Source organism: Diabrotica virgifera, chromosome 8, assembly GCF_917563875.1.
Source record: "Diabrotica virgifera virgifera chromosome 8, PGI_DIABVI_V3a".
Taxonomy (NCBI): domain Eukaryota; kingdom Metazoa; phylum Arthropoda; class Insecta; order Coleoptera; family Chrysomelidae; genus Diabrotica; species Diabrotica virgifera.
Window position 1 is genome coordinate 157,440,176 of NC_065450.1, and position 27,453 is coordinate 157,467,628.

At 34.5% G+C, this 27,453-nt stretch overlaps 2 protein-coding genes across 3 annotated transcripts in view; one reads left to right on the forward strand and one right to left on the reverse strand.

Annotated features, from left to right (window-relative positions):
• The first annotated feature begins 12,251 nt into the window (after positions 1-12,251).
• LOC126890299 (uncharacterized) lies at positions 12,252-19,086 on the forward strand. Its single transcript, XM_050659157.1, has 2 exons — positions 12,252-15,066; positions 18,911-19,086. The coding sequence occupies exons 1-2, from the start codon at positions 12,252-12,254 to the stop codon at positions 19,084-19,086; spliced, it is 2,991 nt and encodes a 996-aa protein (XP_050515114.1).
• The window catches only part of LOC126890406 (microfibril-associated glycoprotein 4-like), a 214,652-nt gene continuing 205,298 nt past the window's right edge, over positions 18,100-27,453 (reverse strand). For both annotated transcript variants that reach the window (XM_050659310.1, XM_050659309.1), the window contains exons 5-7: positions 23,860-24,093; positions 19,439-19,643; positions 18,100-18,311 (exon numbers count right to left, since the gene is read on the reverse strand). In XM_050659310.1, coding sequence (XP_050515267.1) covers positions 19,468-19,643; positions 23,860-24,093 — 410 coding nt within the window. In that variant the 3' untranslated portion in view covers positions 18,100-18,311; positions 19,439-19,467. The remainder of the gene's footprint in view (positions 18,312-19,438; positions 19,644-23,859; positions 24,094-27,453) is intronic.

Here is a 27,453-nt window from a genome sequence, read left to right on the forward strand (position 1 = left end):
GATATCAATAAGGTGAGACAAAATTTATATTATGCTAGAACCACTAATTCTTCAACTAAACTTCCCAAAAATATATCTGAATTTCATCAAGCTCTTGATTTATCTTCTATTATTACAAATAGAAATGAAAATTTTATAATTAAAAATGACAAAGATAATCATATTGTTATATTAACATGTTTTTCAAATCTTCGTTTTCTTTCGACTGTTTCCAATTGGTATGTTGACGGAACTTTTGAATGCTGTCCTCGTTATTTCACTCAATTTGTTTAGTATACATGGCTTGAAAAATGGACATTATATTCCTCTTGTCTTTTGTTTACTTCAAGATAAAAAGTCGTCTTCATATTATCTCGCTTTTAAATATATCATAGAAGAATGTTTTACAATTAATTGTCCTCCATCCTCTAAAGTAACAACTTCAGACTTTGAAATTTCCATTCATAATGGTATTCGTATGGCATTTCCTGAAGCAGATCTTCATGGATGTCGTTTTCATTTGGGACGGGCATGGTATAGAAAGGTTCAAGCACTGGGATTAGCACCAGAATACCAGAAAAAAGGTGTTAACTCAACCGAAATTACGCATTTTCTTATTTATATTTTTGGTCTTTCATTCTTAGCGAATTTCTGAAGTTCTTAGCGATTTTTTTGCTATAAATTTGGCAGAAATTAAACCAGTCGATGAAAGAGTCACCCAATTTTGTGATTATCTTGTTGATAATTACATATCTGAAAATTCAACATTTCCTCCACATCTTTGGGCTGAGCACTCTTCATCCTTACAAAGAACCACAAACCCATGCGAAAGTGTTCATGCCAAGTATAATTCTTCTTTCTACTGCCCTCATCCCAACATTAATAATTTTATTGATATAATTTTACAATTTCAAATAAATACCTATATTAAAATGAATTCTGTATCGACACCAAAAAAAATGTGGCCGAAAGTAAAGCAAAAATAAATTTTCTAAATGAAAAAATTTTAGAATTAAGAGAATGTAAAATAAATAGATTAGAATTTGTCAAAGTAGTATCATATAAATTTAGGAAAAATATTTTGTAATTTTGTATTTCTATACACATTTTGTAATATTTTCCAAATAAGTTTTTTGTGATGGTATTTTTAATAAATCTATAAAATATGTACTTATTATGTTTTCTTATGTTTTTGTATTTTCTGTTATAATTATTAAGGTACCAAGGGTATTATGAGGATAATAACTCTTGAGGTCAATGGTGTATATACCGAGGGCCTTTGGTCCGAGTTATATACGTTGACCGAAAGCGCTATTATCTATAATACCCGCGGTGCCTTTAACGTTTAATGTCCGACTAAATTATTTTTTATATGCAAAAAATATGAGAGAATTTTGAATTAATTAATTTTAAAATAAGTACATTTACCAGCAATAGTCGTAACGTAATTGTGGTAACCATAGTTTTACTTAGGTTGTTATTTGTCAACTTGACAGTATTTAACTAGCCATTTAAATTTAATGCCCTAGAGCGTTAGGGCGTTGTTTTTAAAAATAACGCCCTAGGGCATTATATCATACGTAACTGACTTCGAAATCATGTCATTATTTGTCAAATAATGTACCAGTCGGACATTAAATTATTAATGTCCGACTGGTTTATTATTTGACAAATAATGACATTATTGCGAAGTATATTAAGTACGATATAACGCCCAAGGGCGTTTTATTGAAAAATAACGCCCTAGGGCCTATTAAATTTAAATAACGAGTTAAATACTGTCAAGTTGACAAATAAAACTCTAAGTAAAACTATGGTTACCACAATTACGTTACGACTATTTCTGGTAAATGTACTTATGTATTTGAAAACTAATTAATTCAAAATTCTTGCAAATTTTTTGCATATAAAGAGTAATTTAGTTGGACATTAAACGTTGAAGGCACCACGGGTATTATAATAATCACGCTTTCGGTCAACGTATATACCTCGGGCCGACGGCCCTCGGTCTATACTGCCGTGCTAAGCCCAAAGGCGGGATCTGATTTTTTATCGAAAATAAGATTTTTGTATTTTTAGGTAGAATAGGGTATTTAGTATATATTTATAAATTCTTTGGAGTTGTAGAAGCATTATATTTTAAATAAAATTGCAATTCTGTTAGCGGTATCTACACTTTTCAGTTAAAATACTAAGCAATTTGGCGGCAAATGTTAAATACTATGGCGTTTTGACGGTATCTGCTACAGTTGCCGTCCATATACCTTAGCATATTGAACTTACCGCTAATCTACTTTCAATAATTCTACGCCTACAGTTAGAAACCGCCAAATTGCCTTAGTATTACAAAGTAAATTCGGCCTAACTTTACAAGGTTAAATTATTGTGTTAGTTAAAAGAGTTGTGTTAGTAAAAGACATAATTAGCGAGGATGGTAAGAACTTTTAGAGATTATTATATCTATTGAAATATATTTTCATTTTTGTTTATACTATTTCAAGAATTAACCATTTATGTTGTCCTAAACAATGTCAATCTGCCCCAAGTGGATGATTTATATGTATGTTTAAACCCTTTGTTAGGTTGCAACAACTAAATCAATGCAACCCATTGATTGCATTTTTTTTTTGTTTCAATACAAGCTATTATCATTGCTTAACTAGATAATGTCTAATAGTAGTCTAGTTATACAATGCTATTATAGATACGGAATTGTAGATTTGGGATATCTTTACCTTACCTTTTGAGAATCCTTTACATAAGTTTTATACAAAAATGCTGGTTTTATTCCTTTATAAATTTTCTAAGAATGCGTGAGGTACCTGGATAAAGATCCAAAAATTTGTTTGCAGGAAACAAAATAAAAATAGCTGAGAAGAGAAAGTCAAAAGTATGGTTTACAATCACATTTACAGTTGAAGAATTCTTTAAAACGCAGATGTTTAAACAGCTATAACAATCTGAACGGATTCTGGTTTTTCGTTGTATAAGTACAGTTCTGCCCAAATTATTAGACGCACTATTAAATATTTTATAAAAAAATGATAATTATGAGGTAATACCATTGTAATACTAAATAGGTTTTGTGTATGTACCGCACACAAGGTATGGTGTTCGATTGTCTATTAAATTGTCTATATTGAATCGCAAATAGAACATTAATATTAATGAACCAATATATATTTATTGACTCTTGAAACAAAACAGATATAACGACAACTAAATATTGTCAATTTGTTGTTGTCATATTGTGGCTGAACAAAATAATAACATTTAATAGTACTTTAATTTTTTCAATTTAATAAACTGGAATACTCAGAAAACCTTTCTATTTCATATCAGTCACAACTGTAAAACACATACCGCTAATAGGCTTAGTTTTATAGTAAGTTTTGATAAAACGTTTTAGCGGTATCTACCTCTTTTTATATAAAACTTTGTTTTAAAATATAATTAACGGTTCCCTTAATAAACTGGGGCATATATCCATGCATAAAAACTATTAGCTAGTCCATAAATCCCTAACGGGCCAAAATTTTAGCATTAAATTTTGAAATCGATTTTGCCACCATTTTCTCAAATGTTAGTTACCGGCCTTTGGGCCTAGCACGGCAGTATACACCAAAGACCTCAAGCGTTATTATCCTTATAATACCCATGGTACCTTAATAACTATAATAACAAAAAATAATGGTTATTATAAAATATATTATAATGGATATAAAACTAATTGTATATTATGTATAAGTAGTTAGTTGAAATTTATAAATACCGCCTAGTGTGAATAATGTTTAATACATAAAGGTTGAAAATTAAATAACAAAATACCAATTTTGCCAAAAATTTACAAAGGGACGAAGATGTGGCAACGTTTCACCTTCACATAAAGATTGGAAGCATGTAATTTATTTAAAGCTTGGGAGGCAATTCATATGTGACCATTTTAGCGACAGGTAAGAAACCCTTTTTCGGGAGGCATTTCATATGCGGCCAATTTACTTATCATCGTCCATTTCCAAGTTTCTAACTGGTTCTTGTTCTGTTGTTAAGTATTCGGTCTTTTCTAGGTGTTTTTCCAGTCCATTTTTTGTGTATTCGTCTTCTAATTTTCGGGGCATATTATGTATTTCAATTATTAATTAGCTTTTTTGAATATCCTCTTTTTTAATACTGAAGAACGTCGCTCTACAGTTCAGCGTATTTGCAATAAAAAACTAACATTTTACATGGGATATATGTTGGCTAATTGACATTTTTTGTATTTCAGCCGTGAAGAAGTGAATAAACATTCACGAAAACCTTTTGGCCATACAATTTATACACGTTGAGTTTTGGTTTGCAAATTTCTCCAACATTTATTTATAACTTTACTTTCTAACTAATCTCCACAGATTAACCTTTTTTTCTTATATAAATATATAGATATTATATTATATTATACAGATTTATTTTTATTTTTAGATGATAAAATCGTCGTATTCATATTTAACACTATTGGAAAACACAACCTAGATCCCCAAGATGTTACAAGTTATTACAGAAATAAACATTCAGCAGAATTCTGCACTAAAATTAGGGTAAACTAAGCACCAACACCAAATAATTAGTAGTTATTACTCTTGTCAATTTTTATTCACTTAAAATGTTAAAATCACATGTTAAAATTAATGTTAAATTAGTTATTTTAGTAATTAGTTATTGAGTAAAGTTGTGTAAGAAACTTAAAAGAGTATTATTTTCTTAAAATTCAAAAGGATACACAGACGAGAATAATAAAGGCCCACCACCCACCACGCATCCAACGTTTTAAATAGAATTTGGCAAACAAAGGAAATATCGGAATCAACAAAAAATAAAATCTTTAATAGTTGCATTAAAAGTATACTACTCTACGGAGCAGAAGCATATAGATAGGACTCCCAGTGGCTTACTGATAGATCAGCGGGCCCTGGTTCCAGTTGGGATACAGCCCCCCCAAAACATTAAATATAAATCATCGTATATCATAAAATATATCATAAAAACTCAAGCTAATTTATAGTACATTTTGGGACTTAACATGTCAAACAAAAAAAGTGATACCTATTGTTCCGATGTGTGCTTCTGCTCTAGGGGTGTTTCAACCCTTCTCGGGTGAAAAACATGCGTTCAAAATAAGTCCAGAATTGGATAAACTGACTAATTCTAAGCAGCCTTTAAGTTGTATAGAGTTTCTTCACAAATGCTGGGGCCAGAGTAACGTCTAATGCCGTTAATTAACGCATTATTTGCCATCTCTGTAATGCAAATAATGCATTAATTAACGACATTAGACGTTACTGTGACCACAGCATAAGTCAATATTTTCGAGGTTTTTGTTACTGAATATGTTATATATTAATATGCTACAGTTCAAGTTGATTATCCAGTTGGAGTTGACTATTCTTATGGTTTATTTTTTAACCAAGAGGAGTAAACTAAAAAGACAAATTCACACCCAAGAGAGTCACTAGAATAATCACCAAATACATCTTCGTTTTTGGTTGATCATATCGGCCCTCAACGGTAATCCATAAATATTATATTATATTAAGACGTCGCTAAAGAGTTTTAAAAACAATTGCTTTTTATATAAAAGCAGACCATAAATCTAAAAATTAAAGAGATAACACAGAAAACACAGGAAATCGCCGATATAACTTAATTAACCTATGAAATGCCAATTGTGTCAAAATTTGATAAATTTCATTAGGGTAAAAATTTTATAAAAGTGGAGAAAACTTGCCTGCGGTTGGACCAATTACAAACAAGCATCACAGCGTGGTAAATTTGAATCACTCCTATTGGTTTAAAAACAAACTATAGTTCGAGTCAACTCAAACGGAGTTGATTATAAATATACAATGAAGATATATATGGCTTTGTAGTAACCGTTTTTGAATAAAAAATAACCAAATTAGAAAAAAGCAAGTAAGCTCCCAAGCGGTCTGTCACCCATCCAAGTTTTAACCGCAGTCCACACTGCTTGTAGTCTAAGAGCTAGTGAACCCTCCGACTAACGGTCGTCCTGGAAGGCTAGAAATTTTTCTAGTGATAATTCATAGCACACCAAGGCTAAAAACGATGAACTGGCAGGCCTCAGCGGTGCACGTGTATCTACCAGGTGATTCGAAAAGTGCAAATTTAGGGGGTAAAATAAACTTTCTCTTGTAAGGTTTAAATTTAAGTATGTGTTTGACTAAGTCATTTAGAAGAAATGTGTACAATGAGGCGATTCTGAAGAGCATAAGACCTTGCCAGGCGAGGGGAAAGATTAGGGGTTTTTCCTAAAATTATTCTTTTTGCATCGAAAAAATTTTTTTTTAGGTTTTTTGAACCATTCCAAATAGAAAAGTTCTTTAGTGATTTTTCTCTTAAGTTAATAGTTTTTGTTATATAAGCGAATGAAAATTTTGAAAATTGCGAAATCGGCCATTTTTAACCCTAAATCGGACATTTATCTAAAAATTTCAAAGTTGCCAAGGTAGGTAGATATTCTTTAAACATTGATTGATGAAATCCCAAAGAGTTTTTTGCAATACAATATCGGAAACTCTTTTGTTTTTTAATTGCTAATCAAGCGGGCGCGACACTGCGGTATAAGTGAGGACGTTTGAGTTGACATAAATTCATTATCTCGAGAATGGGCAAATTTCAAGAGACATCAGACTCAGACAGGTCGATTTTTATTTTTATATTAGGACTTTTTGACATATATATAATACTAGTGACGTCATCCATCTGAGCGTGATGACGTAATCGATGATTTTTTTTAAATGAGAGTAGGGGTTGTGTGATAGCTCAATTGAAAGGTTATTTAATTATCTATTCACTAATATAAACATTAACATAATTATTTATACAGGGTGTACAAAAAAAATTTTTTTTGTTAAATTAACCTTGATTAAATTTGACAAATAGAAGAAAATTTTTTTTGGTACACCCTGTATAAACAATTATATTAATGTTTATATTACTGAATAGAGAATTAAATAACCTTTCAAATAACCTATCACACAACCCCTACTCTTATTTAAAAAAATCATCGATTACGTCATCACGCCCAGATGGATGACGTCACTAGTATTATATATATGCCAAAAAGTCCTAATTCAAAAATAAAATTCGACCTGCCTGAGGATTTCTCTTGAAATTTGCCCATTCTCGAGATAATGAATTTATGCAAACTCAAACGTCCTCACTTATACTACAGTGACGCGCACTCTTGATTAGCAATTAAAAAAACAAAGGGGTTTTCGACATTTTATTGCAAATAACTCTTCGGGATTTCATCAATCAATGTTTAAAGAATATCTACGTACCTTGGCAACATTGAAATTTTTAGATTAATGTCCGATTTAGGGTTAAAAATGGCCGATTTCGCAATTTTCAAAATTTTCAATCGCTTATATAACAAAAACTATTAACTTAACAGAAAAATCACTAAAGACGTTTTTTGTTTGGAATGATTCAAGAAACTTAAAAAAAATGTGTTCGATGCAAAAAGAATAATTTTAGGAAACAACCCTAATCTTTCCCCTTGCCTGGCAAGGTCTTATGCTCTTCAGAATCGCCTGTTATTGTACAAATTTCTTCTAAATGACTTACTCAAACACATACTTAACCCTTAAGTACTAACATCTTAAATCAATGGCGCAAACACTAACTAACCGCCTGACAGACGGGTTTCACATTTTACTGGTTATTTTTCTTTTGTTAAATATTATAATGCAAAAAAATATTTCGATGACTTACTGAAAGTATTACTTATCTAAAAATCACAGTAGTTGATCTAGTTTTTCTGTATTTATTAAAATACAAAACATTATATCAAGAATGGAAGGATTGTTTGTGTGACTTTTTATTCCTGAAAAAAAGTGTGATAAAAATGAAAGAAATTAAGAATCTTGATAAAAATTTATAATAGAGTTAAACGAAGAGTAATAAACATGAAAATAAAAAAAAATTAAAAAATATTAAACCAAAAAAAAACTGACAGACACTAAAATTTGTACAGTGTAGCAATGGTAGTCAGTGGTAACATTTTCATCACAAATTGATCCCACTTCGCTTACGTCGTCTTCTACCTCATCAAGTCATTTCAAAATAGTTTCCTCACAGTCTTTATTCCCTTATTTGAACTTTTTGACGAACTGGGGCACATTATGTTTAATGACGATCTGGGCACAAACACTAACACCCCGTCTATTAGACGGAAATCACACTTTGAGTCTAAATATCTTTCGAATAACAACCTGCAGCAAATTGCCGAATTCAGTACTAGTAAATAACAACCCAACTTGAAAAGTCATAAACGGATGACCTTCAGATTTTTCTAGGAAGGGAAATATCCCACTTTCAACAAACGATACCGTCTGAGAGACGGTGTGTTAGTACTTAAGGGTTAAATTTAAACCTTACAGGAGAAAGTTTATTTTACCCCCTAAATTTGCACTTTTCGATTCACCTGGTAGATACACGTGCACCGCTGAGGCCTGCCAGGTCATGGTTTTTAGCCTTGGTGTGCTATGAATTATCACTAGAAAAATTTCTAGCCTTACAGGACGACCGTTAGTCGGAGGGTTCACTAGCTCTTAGACTATTGGCTTAGGTGATCGAGCGAAATCCGGCAATCTGGTATGGCCGTTTATGGGAATAAAATTGATACTAAAATGAATTATTTTGACAGATTGTACAAATAATAGTAAGATTGCTTTTTAATCTTTTAATTTTAATACTTATTATTTTATTCCCGATGAAGACAAATCCAACAACAACAAAAAAAAAAGAATGTGTGTGTACTTTGTACGCACGTAAGAAGTGATACTTCTATTCTATGATTTCAAGTAAATAAATATACTTTAAACAGTTTATTTATATTTTATTTAAATAATAAACTAATTTTAATATTTACTACTTTTCAAAAAATTTTATTAAAACAGTACCAAAAATTAAAAAAATAAAGAATAAAACACACACAAACACATTGAAAAATGCCACAAATGATTTCTGAACAATAATTGTCGGTAAATTTTTTAACTAAATACGTATTTGCTGAAAAAAAAATTATATAATAAATATACTTACAATCATAAAATGTATAAAAAAACAAAAAAATTAAACTTTCTAGCAAACATAAGCGAAACCGCTTATGTTTGCGCAGTTAGTATTGGAATTCATTCATCTTAAACTTCTACCTACTGAGATACCTGCATCATGTGGGAAGATCGACGAACTAAACGGTTTAAATTTTTGACAGTTCTGAATTTAACCAAATTATTTTGATTTTTGTAGAATATTAGAGTAAGAAAACAATATAGCTGAATATTGAAAAAAATTTTGATGGTAATCAAATTATGTAAATCAAAGCATTACATGCTATTTTGATAGGTTCATTTTAAATTTTCCAAATAGGTAGGTAGATACCCACGTAATTTTATTAGGATACTAAAACATTTACAATTATTACGTACCTGTAGCTTTTAAAAACTATTTAAAAAGTCACTACAATTATAAACTTGCTTTTTTCTCTGCCATCACGCCAATAAAAACTAATATGCACAACATTTGATGATCCATACCTCCAACAATTATTGACAGATGATTTTAACGCCCAATACGATCCCGTATAATGTTTGAGCAACTAAATATACTGTCATATAATATAACGATAATTGACTAATATACTGTCGGTGTGCGCATGCACCAGGGAATGTAAAAATTTACCCTCGTGCCTAAAGAAGTATAACTTCAAAAATTCTCGACCTCGGAGGTAAACTACACTATGTCGACATGGTGTTTTTGAATAAGTTTCTTTAATCCACTTATTTTATTAGTTGGATTGGATTGTACACATTGGTTATATATTATCATTAAAATATAGTCATATTGTCTGTCAACCAATTATGGGATATATCAGATTTTTATTAATATCCTAAGTGCTCTAAACTTTTTTGCAAACACACGCTAAACACAGTTGCTATAAATGACATAGTGTAGTTTACCTCCGAGGTCCAGAATTATAAAAATCTGTTCAGTCGTTCTCGAGTTGTGTTGGAACTAACACGACTTTATTTTATGTACATAGGTAACTATGTATCTATGTGCATTCAGAAGTATGTATATGTGTACAAATGTACATAACAGCCTTATATATAATGGTATAGCATTGTTTATTTACACATTGTTTATTGGTCTAGTTATACAATGGCTATAGCAAAGAATATTATTTTGCGTAGATCACTGGCTACTGCGTCCTTCCATCGTTTTCTTGGGCGAATAACTGACCTTCTGCCATCGGGCCTTTCCCAGAATGTGGAGTTCAGAAGTCTTTCGTCACTCGATCTTAGCACGTGACCCGCTAATCTTATTCGGTTTGCTTTGATGTAGCGTACTATGTTTTCATCTCCATATATTATATGGTCTGGAGTTCATCATTGTGTCTTCTTCTCCATTCTCCTGTTGTCTCTTCTCTGCAAGGCCCATAGATAGTCCGCAATATCTTTCTTTCAAGTACCAGTAATTTTGTTGTTTCCCGCTGGTTCAGAGTCCATGTCTCGTTACCATACGTTATTGTGGGACGAATTATTGTCTTATATACTCTTATTTTTGCTGCTCTTGAGAGTATTTTTGATTTAGGTACGGTCATTAATGAGTAATATGCCCTGTTTCCTGCAATGATCCTGGCTACCACGTCCTTTTTATATTTATTTTCAGATGTTTTAATCGCTCCCAGGTACTTAAATTTTTGACGAATGCAAAGTTGTATTCATTAATTGTTACTTTTTGTCTAACCCTTGGTCTTGGGTTCTTCGTAACCACCATGTACTTGGTCTTGTCCTCGTTGACCTTAAGACCAACTTCATTGGCTCCGTTCTCGAATAGGGTGAAAACATCTTTTTCATCTTTGGTGGATTGTGCAATTGCCAATAGTATTTTTAATCCTTGGGCGGCAAATCCGTTTGTCAGTTGTAGCTGAGCTTTCCTTACTGCATATTCCAATGCGAAGTTAAACAGCAGGAGGCGAGAGGATCTCCTTGTCTAAGCCCGGTGTCGATGAGGAATTCCTCCGACGTGGTGCTGCCAATTCTGATTCGTGCGTAAGCGTTCTCCGTGCTCACCTGTACTAATCGTACCAGCTTTCCAGGCACTCCCATTTCTACCATAGTCTCCCACAATGCTTCTCTGCTAACAGAATCGTAAGCTTGTTTAAAATCCACGAAGATTTGATGTACATCGCAGTTGAATTCCCAGTTTTCTTCCAACACCTGGCGTAGGACAAAGATCTGGTATATGGTCGACCTTCCTGGTATGAATCCGCTCTGGTAGTCGCCTATTATTTTCTCTGCGTGTGGAGTTAGTCTTCTAGACAGTATTATGGATTTAATTTTGTATGTTGTATTGATTAACGATATTCCTGTATAGTTTCGGCATATACGTTTATCTCCCTTCTTGTGAATAGGTATAATATTATGGCTTTCCTGCCAGTTTTTCGGTATTTCTTCCCTTTTCCAGACTTCTCTTATAAGATGATATAACTCAAGATGTAGTTTTTCTCCCCCTTTTTTTAGTAGTTCTGCCTGTATGTCGTCTGGGCCTAGGGCTTTATGGTTTTTTTTAGGGACGAAATTGCGGACTTTACTTCAGCTAGTGTGGGCGCTGGTATTTCAGGTTCGTATCAGAATGAATCTAGCAATTCAGATCCATTAAAAAACATAATGAAAACTAATACTGTCGAGTCATTATAAAATATGGCAGTGTCCGTGTTTAAAAGATATTTCTGCTTTATACATACGGCGAGCCATATGGTTTGTTTTTCGTTGTTTTAAGGTGAAGGGATGATGGGCTTACTAGCCTGCCCACTTGAGATTGAAACGATAAGAATGTATTGCAGTTTTAAGGAATGTGTAGATATTGGATATTATGTTTTTTAAGTCAGTCGAGTTTGTAACATTCTTCGGATAACATCCAAATAAAAACTTTATTTTAAGCTACACTTGCGTATTTTTAATAGGGGTAATTTTCTGTAAACAAAAGTTATTTTCTTTAATTTGATTTCGAACCAGGGATCTTTGCGTGAAGTAACTCGTGGACATCCCAACGTGACATTTGGCGACCGCGATAAGGACTTAGATATATACGGGTGTGCTTAAAAGTTAGTTGTTTCCGCTTATTTGAGTGTAAACTTTTTTCCGGCGAATAAATTCGTTTGTCGTGAGGCTCGGCCGAAGTTGTTACCCTTGTAAGCGAGAAATATGGCATTGGAATTAGAAACAAAACGCCGAACAGTGCTTCGTACTGCTTTTACGACAGCTGCTAATGTTTTGGACAATTTGTTATCTGAAACGGTGGACACTCGACCCTGGCAACGAATTAGTGTACAGTGGGAACTGTTACAAGTTAAGTACAATGAGCTGTGTGTCGTGGAAAGTGCGGTGTTTGAAGCTATGGTCGAAAAGGCTTCCGAGGCAGAATTAATCAGTGAGATGGAGGCAAAGGATAGATACAGCACACGCTACTATGAACTGAATTACAAATGCGAAGACAGACCCAGTTTAGTAAGTTCAGAGTCATCAATAAAAGGTAAGCGCAGTTTTAAATTACCTCCAATCGAATTCAAGAAATATTCTGGGGACTTGATAGATTGGCTTCCATTTTGGTCGCAGTTCAAAGTAGTGCATGATGATCCATCGATTGATTTAAACGACAAAATAGCTTATTTGAGACAAGCCACTGTAGACGGTAGTAAGGCCAGACGTTTAGTGGAGAGTTTTCCTGCAGTAGCCGATAATTACTCAAAAATTATAAAGAGTTTGAAGTCTAGGTTTGGCAGAGAGGATCTCCAGATTGAAGTATATATTAGGGAGCTCTTAAAGTTAATTTTGAGTCGAGTTTCTAGTAGTTCTTGTAATGTTTCTGCACTATATGATATGATAGAGAGTCAACTTCGTTCACTTGAGACCTTAGGCATAACTGCTGACAAATATGCGGCAATATTGTATCCCCTTATTGAGTCATGTTTACCGGAGGATATGATCAGACTATGGCATAGATCTTCACAGTTTTTAAGGCCTTCTGGTTCCGTATCCATGCACAATGTCGAAGAATATGCAGAAGTTTCAACTTTGGAGACAAGATTAAGTGGGCTAATGAGTTTTCTACAAAATGAAGTTCAAAATGAACAAAAAATTAATTTAGCAACGGAAGGTTTTGGTTTATCGACTGAAAATAAATGTAAATCTAATAACCTGGTTGAAAAGAAGAATATAAAATTACCAAAGCAAGGAACTGATCAGCCATCAGCGACCGCGGCTGGGTTGGTAAATTATGAGGTTGACAGGTGTATTTTTTGCGAAGGACAGCATGACAGTATCAATTGTTTTAAAGCACAAAAATTGTCTATGGAACAGAAACGACGAACATTGTCAGAGAAGAAAGCCTGTTTTCGATGTTTGAAGGTGCGACATTCTTCGAAGAACTGTAGAGCACGTTTGAATTGTATTTTGTGTTGTAAATCCCATGTTGTTTTGATGTGTCCTGATTTACCTGTTAACAAAATTGATACATCGACCTCAAGTATCAGCCGCTCGGAAGAAAATAGGACTGAGGATCAGACGCTTGCGAATTTGAATAATACACAGGTTTTTTTACAAACTCTGCGAGTAAACATAAGAAGTGCACATGGTACTAAACAAGTAAGGGCACTTATTGACACTGGATCGCAGAGAACATATATTTTACAGCGTACCGCACAAGAAATGGGTTTTTCTGCTAAAGGAACGGAAAATATCGTACATACGTTATTTGGCGGTAAAAGTACTTCTGAACAACGACATAAATTATACAAGGTAACTGCGAGTGAAGGAGCTTACTCTTGTTCATTTGATGCCTTAGATCAACCAAAAATTTGTGCAGATGTCTCTCCTGTTTATCACGGCCCTTGGGTTGAGGAACTTAGTGACATGAATATTTCGCTCAGCGATGTCGGACATATAGCACCAATTGAGATTTTGTTAGGAGCTGATGTTGTAGGCAAATTGTATACAGGAAGGAAATATCAGTTACAGTGTGGTCTTGTAGCAGTTGAAACTTTGTTAGGTTGGACTCTTATGGGCAAGGTGCCGGCAGTTGCTTCTAATTTCAGCACATCTATGATGTCGATTGCGTTGTTTGTTGATAGTTCTTCTGTGGCGAAACTCTGGGAGCTTGATATTATTGGGATAACCGATCCTGTAGAAAAATTGACACGAGAGGTGGCGGCCAAGGAGGCTAAGAATTTTTTCTATGAGACTATCCGATGTGACAACGAAGGTAGGTATGAGGTTATGTTACCTTGGTTGAACAAGCATCCTTTAATTTCAGATAATTTAGTTGTCGCTAGAAGAAGGTTAGATACTACTTTAAATAAGTTGAAAAAGTCAAATTTGTTTGAATCGTATAATTTAATATTCAATGAGTGGTTGAACGAGGGTGTGATCGAAATAGTAAATAATCCCGAAGAGAATAATTGTGTGCACTATTTGCCTCACAGGCCCGTTATTAAAAATACTAGCGAAACCACGAAAATTAGGCCAGTCTTTGATGCATCATCTCATGAACAGGGTCGTCCTTCTTTGAACCAGTGTTTAGAGGTAGGGCCTAATCTTATTGAACTTATTCCTTCTGTGTTATTACGGTTCAGACAACAAAAAATAGGTGTTGTGTCGGATATTCGAAAGGCTTTTCTTCAAATTTCTGTACATTCGAAGGACAGAGATTTTTTGAGGTTCCTATGGGTAAACAATGAAGGAAAGGAATTTGTATTTCGACATAGGAGAGTTGTTTTTGGAGTCAACTGTAGTCCATTTCTTCTGGGTGCTACTATAGAATTTCATTTGATAAAGGCGCTGGAGAAGTGTTGTAATGATATGCCGTACTCTAAAAATACAATTGAAAGGCTTATGATTGGGTTCTATGTAGATAATTGTGTGACTAGTGTTACTGATGAGAATGAGTTGAGAAAGTTCGTATCAGAAGCAACTGCCATCATGGAGGAAGCTAAGATGGATTTGAGAGGGTGGGAGTCTTCTGGTAGTACAAAAACAGTTGTCCCTGTTCTTGGTCTTCTCTGGGACTCCTCAAGAGACACACTAAAAATCAATGGTGAAATTTTTCAGGGAGTGGTCGGAAAAGAACCCATAACTAAGAGACTGATGCTTTCTGTAGCTCAGAGTATATTTGACCCTATTGGTTTTACCTGTCCAGTATCTCTGTTCCCTAAACTGTTGCTGCAGAAACTTTGGGAAAAGCGCCTGGGATGGGATGCACCAGTCGAGAATGACATGGCTGAGGAATTTTGTCAATGGGTTACTCATCTTCCTGAACTGTCGAGTATTGAGATTCCACGTTGGATCCAGGCTGGGCCCATTGAAGCTGACCATTGGAGTTTGCACACCTTTTCAGATGCAAGTAAGAAAGCTTATGCAGCCGTAGTGTTTTTGAGAGTTCTTCGGAATGATGGTGTTTCGATTTTTCTTATAGCAGCTAAGAGTCGTGTGGCTCCTTTGAAGAAGATTTCTATACCTAGATTGGAACTGTTGGCAGCCACTATTGGTGCTAGACTTTATCAGTCAGTCAAAAGACAATTTTCTCAGCATGTTGAGTCTTATTTTTGGAGTGATTCCACTACGGTTCTTTCTTGGATTCAACGTAAGGATGACTGGTCTGTTTTTGTTTTTAATAGAGTTCAGGAGATTAGAAATTTAGCCAATGCTGAGTGTTGGAAATATGTGCCTGGTTCTCTCAACCCTGCCGATCTTCCATCAAGAGGCTGTGGTGTTCGGCAATTGTTCGAATCTCGATGGTGGGAGGGCCCGGAATGGTTGTACAGAAACGAAAATTATTGGCCCCAACAAAAAGTAGAGGTTGATGAAGAAGAAGTCGGCACTGAGAAAAAGAAAAAAGCCATTTCGTCACTATTGAATATGACGTCCGACGATTGGCACCTGCGTTACTTTTCTCAGTACACAAAACTGTTAAGAATGATGGCTTGGACGCTACGATTTTGTTACAATACGAGAAATTCAAATGGAAAACTTACAGGCGAATTGGTCGCGGAGGAAATCGACAAAGCCGAAATGTTTGTGTTGAAGTTAGTGCAGAAAGAAGCGTTCGGTTCAGATACGAAACGAATTTCCTCGCTAAACACGTTTGTCGATGAATTTGGACTTATACGTTTAAAAACTCGCGTTACCGAGAGAATTGACACGGAAGATTTTCGTCTGCCTATCTTACTTCCGGGTGAACATTTTATAGTGCGCAAGTTGATTTTGAGCTTACACAAAAACTCTTGTCACGTTGGTACACAGGGACTGCTTAGTTTGCTCCGCGAAAAATATTGGACTTTAGGGGGTAGACGGATTGTGCGGTCCATTTTAAAAGAATGTGGTGTGTGCAAGAGACAAGATGGGAAATCGTTCGAAGTACAAACGCCTTCATTGCCGGCCGATAGAGTTCGAGATGCTGCAGTGTTTGAGATTTCCGGGGTGGACTTAGCTGGGCCTCTTTACTTGAAATCGGGCGAGAAGGCATGGATTTGTTTGTTCACTTGTGCCGTTTATCGCGCAGTTCATCTGGAACTCGTTACCTCCTTGTCAACAAATGCATTTATTCAAGCTTTCCGTCGCTTTGTTGCCAGGCGTGGACGCCCGAGAACGGTTTATAGTGACAATGGAACGAATTTTACGGGACTTGAGAACGCGCTTAAGCAATTGCGGCGCCGGAACATGATCGCGGAATATAGTTCTACACAACGTATTAAGTGGCGTTTCAACCCCCCTACAGCTGCATGGTGGGGTGGATTTTGGGAGCGATTAATAGGTATTGTGAAAGGACTTTTGCGAAAAGTTTTGGGTCGAGCGTCTCTCAATTATGAAGACTTATTGACATTGTTGTGTGATTGTGAGAGTATAGTCAACTCGCGGCCATTGACGTATATTTCGGATGATCCTACTGAGTTAGCCGCGTTGACGCCAGGTATGTTTTTACGTGAGCAAGTCAGTTACGAGTTGCCGGATTGTGATTTACTAGAGCAGAATTCTCTCACACGCAAAATACGCCGTTTGCAAGAGTTGAGAAGTCATTTGCGAAAAAGATTTCGTGCTGAATATCTGGCTCAACTCAAAGCGGGAACGAAGAAGACGAAAGTGTCTAAAGTGTCTATCGGGGATGTCGTTTTAGTAGGCAACGAAAACATCAAGCGTCTTCAGTGGCCTTTAGGAAAAGTTATTGAACTTTTACCCGGTAGAGATAATCAGGTGCGGTTAGTTCGTCTTGCGACAGCACAAGGCCAACTTCTGAGACCGTTGCAAAGGCTTTACCCAGTGGAAGTCGTGGAGGCAGTTACTGCTGGCGAGAATATCCAGGGCATTACCCTACGGGATGCGGCTCCAAAGACAGTGCCTCAAGAGAACGGTTGTCAGCTCCAGGCTGAGGAAGAATCAAGTGAAATAAGTGCGGGAGTGACAAAAAGCAGAGCACCCGATCTAAATGAAAGATGTACGCGAAGTGGCCGGGTAGTTAAAACTCCTGTAAGATTCAAGTGACATTTTCTTGACTTGATTTTTTCATGACTCTGTTTGTTTTTGATATATTTTACTTTTTACTTTATTTGATATTTTATTGTAATTTTTCGTGACTCTGTATTTTTTGAGAAATTTTGTCAAATTCCCCAAGGTGGGAGAATGTCGAGTCATTATAAAATATGGCAGTGTCCGTGTTTAAAAGATATTTCTGCTTTATACATACGGCGAGCCATATGGTTTGTTTTTCGTTGTTTTAAGGTGAAGGGATGATGGGCTTACTAGCCTGCCCACTTGAGATTGAAACGATAAGAATGTATTGCAGTTTTAAGGAATGTGTAGATATTGGATATTATGTTTTTTAAGTCAGTCGAGTTTGTAACATTCTTCGGATAACATCCAAATAAAAACTTTATTTTAAGCTACACTTGCGTATTTTTAATAGGGGTAATTTTCTGTAAACGAAAGTTATTTTCTTTAATTTGATTTCGAACCAGGGATCTTTGCGTGAAGTAACTCGTGGACATCCCAACGTGACAAATACTCTGCTTCAGTAATTTATTTTACGAAACTTGAAGACACGTTACTTATATATTTAAAACGCTTATATAATATTTATTGAAAATGAGTATATCGAGGACGCTTTTCCATTTGGATGTGTAGACCAAACGCTATGTGCAAGAGTTTTCTTGGTACTATTTTCGGCCTCAAGATCAGTCTTGGTGTCCAAACAGGAACAGTACATGCATTACAAATCTAAAACAAAAACAAATATGTAAGTATACTGAGCTGATATTTTGATAACGACGTACTTATTCTAAATAAATCTACTGGATGACCCCCTCTGTGGCTAAGTGTTAAGAACGCCTACCTTTGGATCGAAAGGTCCGAATCTACGAGATAAGCTACATTTTGATAAAATACGACTAGTTAAAGTTCTGAGTATGAAGGACGGAGTTATATCATTCCTATCATACTTATTAGTTACCAATTTTTTTAATCCTCGTCCATACTGATGATTTTTAAAATTCTTAGATTAAATTAAGCTGTGTGCTATGCTTATATTATACCAAGCGTGTTTTGTACGAACGTAGAAAAACATTGTATACAATTGGTGCCAAAATTTCGCTTAATACAAATTTAATTTAGATTTTCGTGCATTAGCATAGCCATAAAAAGGATATTTTAAACCTTTCCCTCAGGTTTCTAATCCATGACGTTCTTATTTGACCTGGCCATCTTATTCCCTCTTGCCTTGTATTAATAAATGGAGTATATTTAGTGTATCGGGATAAACCATAACCTGGACAAAACATTATAGGTCGTGATTTTTACATAACTGTTCTGACCACCAGTTTTTCATCTTCTAAAAGACAACTTCGCTAGGAACGCTATATGTCCAACTCATTCAAAGGATTCTCAGATGCACTTAGATTGTAGAGAAATGTATCTGCCAAATCCAGCCTTCGGCAACCTCATTCTCACTTTAGTCATGATGTTCTTCTTTGAAATGGCTGCTTCTTCCGTCTAGTTATAGTATTCAATTTATTATATGCTCGGAGTGACGCATAACATGGTCAAAATATTCCACTTTGGAAAATTTTGACCATCACCATCCGCTGCAAAACAACTGGTTACGAATTCTATCAACCAAACTTGTTTAAAAGAATTCTTCGGCAAACTCAGATTTCAAAAGTTTCAAAATAAAACTATAATTTTACTATCCATCAAATTGGAAAAACATTTTTGCGCCACGTAATATTCACATCAGCTCTTTTGTTGCTAGAATATTGTGTGCGCCACTCATTTTTACCTCGTTTAGTGGTTATTTATTCTTGTATATTACACATAAGTATAATAAATATAAATACAAAACTACTTACTTGAATGATAATTTGATTTAATATTGTTCTTAGTTATTTGGCCTAACTAACATTCGTGATCCAGAAAGAAAAAACTTTTTTTCTGGTTTAGAAGTAAGTGGGTCCCAGTTCATTCCTTTTCTGTCAATTCCGTCGGCATGCGCCATATGTCGATATTTTCCATTAAGATTGGAACTATAGCAATTGTTGTACCACCATGCACCAACTGTTAATATTAAGAAAAAAATATAGTTAGCAAATACGTAATATAGTAATATTATGAATTATTTAAAATGAATTAGGCAATAAGTAGATATTGTCCGTCCGCTATAACTTTTCCCATGCGTCACGATTCATTTTTAAACATATTAAGTTAAAACATAAAGTGAAACGTACGCCGATGTGTGTAGTATATAGTATACAGTATATACACATCGACGTTCGTTTCACTTTATGTTTTGACTTAATTTGTTTGTGACGCATGGGAAAAGTTATAGCGGACGAACAATATCATAGACTCTGTCTGTTTTTTCAATGAGCCGTGTTTCTGCCGCGTATGTCATTATTGGTCTGACGACTGTTTTGTAAATTCTACTTTCATTTCTTTTCCGATATTTTTATTTCTCCATATTGTGTCATTCAGGCAACCTGCGTCTCTGTTTGCTCTATTCACCTGATCTTCCACCTCTGTTTCGAGCATTTCGTAACTAGATAGTGTGATGCCTAGATATTTAAACTTCATCACTTGTTCTATTATCTGACCCTCCAGCTCCAATTTGCATCTTATTGGATTTGCTGTTTGCATTTTGTCTTTTTTTATTGCAATTAACATGTTAAATTTTCTGGCGATTATGTTAAATTGGTACAGCATACGTTGTAGATCATCTTCACTTTGAGAGGTTATTATTGCGTCGTCTAGATAGCAGATTATTTTAAGTTTTGTTTCTCTCATTTGGCATCCTTTTTTATTTCTTACTTTTTTGCATGATCAGGTTGAACATTATTATTTCGTCCATGATCAGGTTGAACAATAAAGGGTTCAAGGAATCCCCTGTGTTATCCCATTGCCGGCTTCAATTGGGTCAGTTAGTCCATCTTCCACTTTTACGTTTTAGTCGAGGCATTGAGGCACAAAAAAAAGGCCTTACTGTCGATTTTTGGTGCAGTAAGACGGATTTTAATGCAGTTTGGTGCGTTGGATTCGTGAGAATGTCAGGAAATTTTGTGAACTAATGTAATAAATAAGAAATCTCAAATTGCATTTGTGCATAAGAAAAATGCATTTCAAAAATGCATTTCGGTAAAAAGTGGGAAAAATTGACTCAATTTTTTTACTCTGGGGTTTTTGGGGTCGCTGAAAATGAATATGAGGTCGGCGAGAGTGTGCAAACTAGCTGGTACCTGCAGCAAGTGTAATAAATGTCTTCCTCTGGACTATTATAGTAATATGTTAAATAATTGGCCCAAACATGTTACTCGGGGGGTCTTTGGGGTCACTAAAAATAAATATCGCAACGAATAAATTCTAATTTCATGTCATTTAAAGCAGTTTGAATTAGGTAAGTCGCAAGTGGATGATGTGGTTTTGCCTTGAGAGAAAATTACTAGATACAGAATGTACTTAATGGCTATTGCCAAAAATAAAAAGATTGTCATTGGAAAAATTCTTTCATCTGTAAAAAGGCTATATTTACAACTACAAATTTGGCTGCATGGAGAGGACAGTAACATGAACCCAACCGATTGGGGATGGGAATTACAAAATAATGTATTAATTCCAGTTAGAATGACTCAGCCACCTGGTCCTCCAAACATTTTAAATTTAATATTCTGTAGTTGTAAGTCAGACTGCGGTAACTCATGCAGGTGCAGGAAGCATGGGTTAGTTTGTAATTTAGCGTGCAAAAATTGCGTAGGCTCTGATTGCACAAATATTGCATTGGACTCGAGAGAGGAAGGCAATAATGAAGAAGAAGATGATAATAATGAAGAAAATGAATTTTAAAGATAAATTACGATACATTTTGTATAATGAACTTTTTAACCATATATATTAAATATATTATAATAATAAAAATGCATGTTTATTTATAATAAAAATACCACCCTTTTCGATCACTATAGTTACATCGAAGGAAATAGATGACCTCAAAAACTCCCGAGTAACAAGTTTAAAATAATTATATTATAAATTACCATAATACTCCAGAGAAAGACGTTTATTACACCCGCTGCAGGCACCAGGTACTTTGCACACTCTCGCGGACCTCATATTCATTTTCAGCGACCCCAAAACCCCCCGAGTTACAAGTTTGGGCCAATTATTTAACAAAGTACCATAATACTCCAGAGGAAGACGTTTATTACACCCGCTGCAGGCACCAGGTAGGTTGCACACTCTCGCCGACCTTATATTCGTTTTCAGCGACCCCAAAAACCCCCGAGTAAGAAAATTGAGTAAATTTTTCCCACTATTTACCGAAATGCGTTTTTGAAATGCATTTTTCTTATGCACAAATGCAATTTGAGATTTCTTATTCATTACATTAGTTCACAAAATTTCCTGACATTCTCACGAATCCAACGCACCAATCCGCATTAAAATCCGTCTTACTGCAAAAAAATTGACACTTCAATTCTTCAATGCCTCGACTACTTATTGTGTTGTTCTGGTAGATGTTTTCGATCGTTTTAATTATTTCTAGAGGTACCTCTCTTGGGTGTAACAAATGGATACCGTCCTTTAATTTGACCCTGTCAAATGCTTTCTTAAGGTCCACGAAACATAAATATGCCGGTTTATTGTATTCCAATGATTTCTCTTGAACTCTTGCCTCAATATAAATATAGCATCAGTGCATGACCTTCCCGATCTAAAACCTTGTTGTTCTTCTGCTAATATTAAAATTTCATTCAATATGTTTGTTACCACTTTGGCTGATAATTTTTATGTTGTGTTTAATAAGTTAATTCTTCTGTAATTCTCCGGGTCCGATTTGTCTCCTTTTTTGAAGAGAGGTATTAGGATGCTTGATCCCCATTCTTGTGGTGTTCTGTTTTGTTCTATTATTTTTTGTATTTGTTTAAATACAATCAAAATCAAATCTCATTATACTTAATGTTTCATGATTTGACAATAAAGAAGATCCCAACAAAGGAAAAAATTTGATCGTTGGTCACAGTTTCTCAATTCGCCGCCTTTTTATTTCCGTTATTTTCATTAACGATAACATAAATTAGAATATAACTGAATTAATTAAATAAATAAAGCAAGAGCAAAGCGGTTAAAATATACAAGGTGTCCCGAAAAGATTGGTCATAAATTATACCACACATTCTGGGGTCAAAAATAGTTCGATTGAACCTAACATTTCTTAGTACAAATGTGCTCATAAAAAAAGTTACAGCTCTTTAAAGTTACAAAATGAAAATCGATTTTTTTCAATGGATCGAAAACTATTAGAGATTTTTTATTGAAAATGGACATGTATTATTTTTGTGGCAGGAATATCTTAAAACAAAATTATAGTGAAGTTATTATATTATATAAAAATTTTATAGGGTTTTGTTCCCTTAAACCCTCCCAAACTTTTGTGTACGTTCCAATTAATTCATTATTGTGATACCATTATTTAAATACAACATTTTTAAAACTTTATTGCCTCTTAGTATTTTTCGATAATCCAGTTTTTATCGAGATGCGGCTTCTTTTTTAATATATTTACATAAAAATTTTATGGGGGTTTTGATCCTTTAAAGCCCCCAAACGTTTGTGTACGTTCCAATTAAACTATTATTGTGGTACCATTAGTTAAACACACTGTTTTTAAAACTTTTTTGCCTCTTAATCTTTTTTTGACAAGTCACCTTTTATCGAGATGTGGCTTCTTGTTCAAAATACAGCTAAAAATGCAAATTATAAATAAATTTTCAGATTATTAACAGGTCTCTATAATCGTACTTAACCATATACAAATATGTGGTGGAATCGACAAATATTCAAAATATGTCGATAAACACTGACTTATCGAAAAATACTAAGGGGCAAAAACATTGTGTTTAACTAATGGTGCCACAATAATAATTTAATTGGAACGTACACAAAAGTTTGGGGGGGGGGGGTTTAAAGGAACAAATTTCCCCTATAAAATTTTTATGGGGTACACAAATTTCACTTTAATTCTTTTATAAGGTATTGCTGCCATAAGAATGTCACATGTCCATTTTCAATAAAACATCTCTAAGAGTTTTCGATATATGAACAAAAATCGATTTTCACTTTGTAACTTCAAAGGGCTGTAACTTTTTTTGTGTGCACTATTGTATATAGGTAAGGATATAGGTAAGAGAGGTTCAATCAACTTATTTTTGACCCCAGAATCTGTGGTATAATTTATGACCAATCTTTTCGGGACACCCTGTATAAACAATAATTTACTTACGTGAATAAGCTGGACAGTCTCCCTCTTTCCACGCATCTTGATCCAAGTCTTTCGTGCTAAACTTCTGTCCTAAAATCCAGTTCAATCCATCCCCTGCGGCACCACTAAAACCAGATGCCGTTTTTAGAGGATATCCATCTATCTCAGGCCCAATTTCAAATTGTCGATAGCGAACAACATGTTTTACCAAATCTTTGTCTGTCAACTCGATTAATAGTTCAGTCGATTGAGAACCTATTAACGAAAACACTATTTAATCATTTGATCCTGGACAATCAAAAAATTTTGACAAAAATCCATTTGTTTTGTTTTAATAAAAAAAATGTGGAATAATTTTTGATTCTATTAAATTAATAATTTATTTAGTTATAAAAAAACCATCGAGAAATCAACATTGTATCGTCTATGGGCTAGTGATGTTGATTATAGTTACTTTCGAGTATTCGTTACAAATCGTTACTTTTGTATAAAGAAATCATTTACAGTATTCGTTACTTTGATTTCTATGATTACTTTTGTTACTTTTGTATTTGAGTACCGGTAATCATATTATCGATAATCGTATTTCTCAGTAGGTAGGTATTTTGTATGGGTATTCCGATATAAACGATCTGTTTAAGGGATAAAAATGATATGATTACTATGATTACTTTTGTTACTTTTGTATTTGAGTACCGGTAATCACATCGAGAATCGTATTTCTCAGTAGGTAGGTATTTTGTATAGATATTCCGGTATAACAACGACCTTCGGCGATCTGATTAGGGGATAAAAATGATTTGATTAATACGATTACTTTTGTAAGGTATAGATTGTAGATCTAGATAAAAATATAAGGTTCTCGAATTCGATCTTTGTTAATGACATACATTACCTATTTTAAGTATACCATTATACCTCCCTCTGTTTCATCTTCTATCTTCTCCTCGCCCTCACGCCCTTAAAATGCTTCATACCGATAATGATATTCGATAACACCGGTAAAATACCGGTTCCGTCCGTTACTTGCTGGGATACGATTGGTAGAACGTAATCAAGTGTACTGGTTGTAGATACAATAGTCGTTACTCGCTCTGATACGATTGGTATGAAGTACCGAAGTAATCAGAATAATCAAAGTAATCAAAGTAGATACAATAGTCGTTACTCGCTCTGATGCGTTTGGTACGAAGTAACGAAGTAATCAGAGTCATCAAAGTAATCAAAGTAGATACAATAGTCGTTACTCGCTCTGATACGTTTGGTACGAAGTAACAAAGTAATCAGAGTAATCAAAGTAGATACAATAGTCTTTACTTGCTCTGATACGATTGGTATAAACTAACGAAGTAACCAGAGTAATCAAAGTAACGATTTGCCTCGCTGTATAGTAATCGTTACTTTCGGTATTCGTAAGTAACGAGTACTTTGTAACGAATTGATACTTTTCAACATCTCTACTATGGGCAGGCTGTACGGAAAGACCATAAAGAAAAAATTACAAATAGGTAAAAAAGGAGAAAATCGGAGAAGACCAGGCAGGGTTCACAGCGGGGAAAGCATGATTATTGATTAGATCATATTTACGCGGTCGAATAATAAATAGAAAAAATAATGGCCAAAAATAGATCCGTCCATTTTACTTTTGTAGATTTTAAGAAGGCATATGACTCGATACCTAGAACCAAGCTATGGGAAGCAATTGAAGGAATCGAAGTTCCACGAAGATCAATAACAGAAGTAAAAACACTTTACAAGAATAACACAGTTGCTATAAAATAACGGGCAATATAATATGCAATCCATTTAAGTCGACAAAAGGACTACTACAGGGCTGCTCTGAATTCCCTATCTTGTTCAAAATATTCCTGTAAATACCCTGACACCATGGAAAAGAAAGTGCGAAGGAATGGGTCTACCAGTCAGGAACAAAAATATCTATATACCCTAAGTTATGCTGACGACCAAATAGTGATCGCACAAGAGATGACCTTAGCTTTATGATAAGAAAAATGAAACAGGAATATACAAAGAATGAAATGGAAATAAACCTTAAGAAAACTGAATATCTAAAAACTAAGGATACAGAAACAAAACAGCTGTCAATAGACGAAGGTAAACAAATAAAGGTACCAGCTAAGTATAAGTATTTAGGTTTCATAATATAAAACAAAGAAAAACCAAAGAAGGTATAAAAAATAAACTAGGACAAACAATAGACTAGATACGAAAATTAAACCCGATACTATGAGATAAGAACATTAGTATAAAACAAATAGAAAAATATATAACACCACGACAAGGAGTATCCTAACTTATGGATGTGAAAATTGGATAATAAACAAGAAATCAAAAAACAATATAAGAGTAACAGAGATAGAATTCCAAACGAGAAGCTGCAGAGTAACTGCAGAAAAGAGATATATAATAAATAACAGACATATTAAGAAAAGAATGGGAATTAACTCAGATATAATAGACTACATAGAACAGAAACAGATTAACCCTGTACGGGCATGTCACAAGAGCAGACACAAAATGTTGGCTAAACATAATAACAGAGTGGAACTCAATAGGAAGAAGGAAAAGCAGACCCGAAGCTCTTTCAGAGATGAAGTGGACGAAGCGATGTAAAGAACAAATCTAGGGGAAGGGGACGGAGAAAACAGAAAGAACTGGGGAGGACGGTTGAGTAAAGAACTACAGTAAAGACAGTCGAAATCCTTATATATTAAATTATAATTTTAATTGATGGATTCGACCGTTACTTGATGGTTCTTTCTGTGGTAGTGCAGTACCTTCTGCTCTCTCACATATACTGGCAAGATAACAGCAAAAATAGCCAGATACATAAAAAAGAAAGGAATAACACTAGTTTTCAGAACTAACAACAACTTAAGCAAATATATTAAGAACAATAAAAGCCGAAAGAGAAAGCAACTACAGAGTGGTGTGTACAAACTAACTTGTGGTGACTGTCCGAAAACGTACATCGGTCAAACTGGCAGAACTTTTGACAAACGGATAGCAGAACACAAAAGGGCATTCAACAATAGAAAAACAGACACTTCTACATACGCACTTCACCTTCTAGATCATAATCATTCTTTCAATGAAGAGTTTCAAATTCTGCATATTCAAAATAAAGGCCTTAAGCTATCTTTTTTAGAATCTATGGAAATTAATAAACTGAAAAATACAGATATAATTCTAAATGACCAACTCGAGACAAACAGCTCCCCACTCCTCAACCTCTTCAGTTGAAGACTTAAAAAGGCAAACACATTGTAAACTATACCACTTGAGAAAGGCACTCTGCCGAAACAGCTGTAGTCACTTAGTTATAATAAATTTTGTGGAAGTATAGAAAACAAACGTTTTCAGTGTTTTATTGTTAGATATAATTTTAATGCAAGGAGTTGTTCTTCTTCTTCTTAAAGTGCTGTCTCCTCAATGGAGGTTGGCTACTAGAATTGCAAACTCTTCTCTGTCTTCAGCTGTTCTTATTAGCTATTCAAAATTTAGCCCTGTCCATTGTCGGATATTTCTGAGCCACGATAGTCTTTTCCTTCCTAGGCCTCTCCTTCCCTCGATCTTTCCTTTCGCTATAAGTTG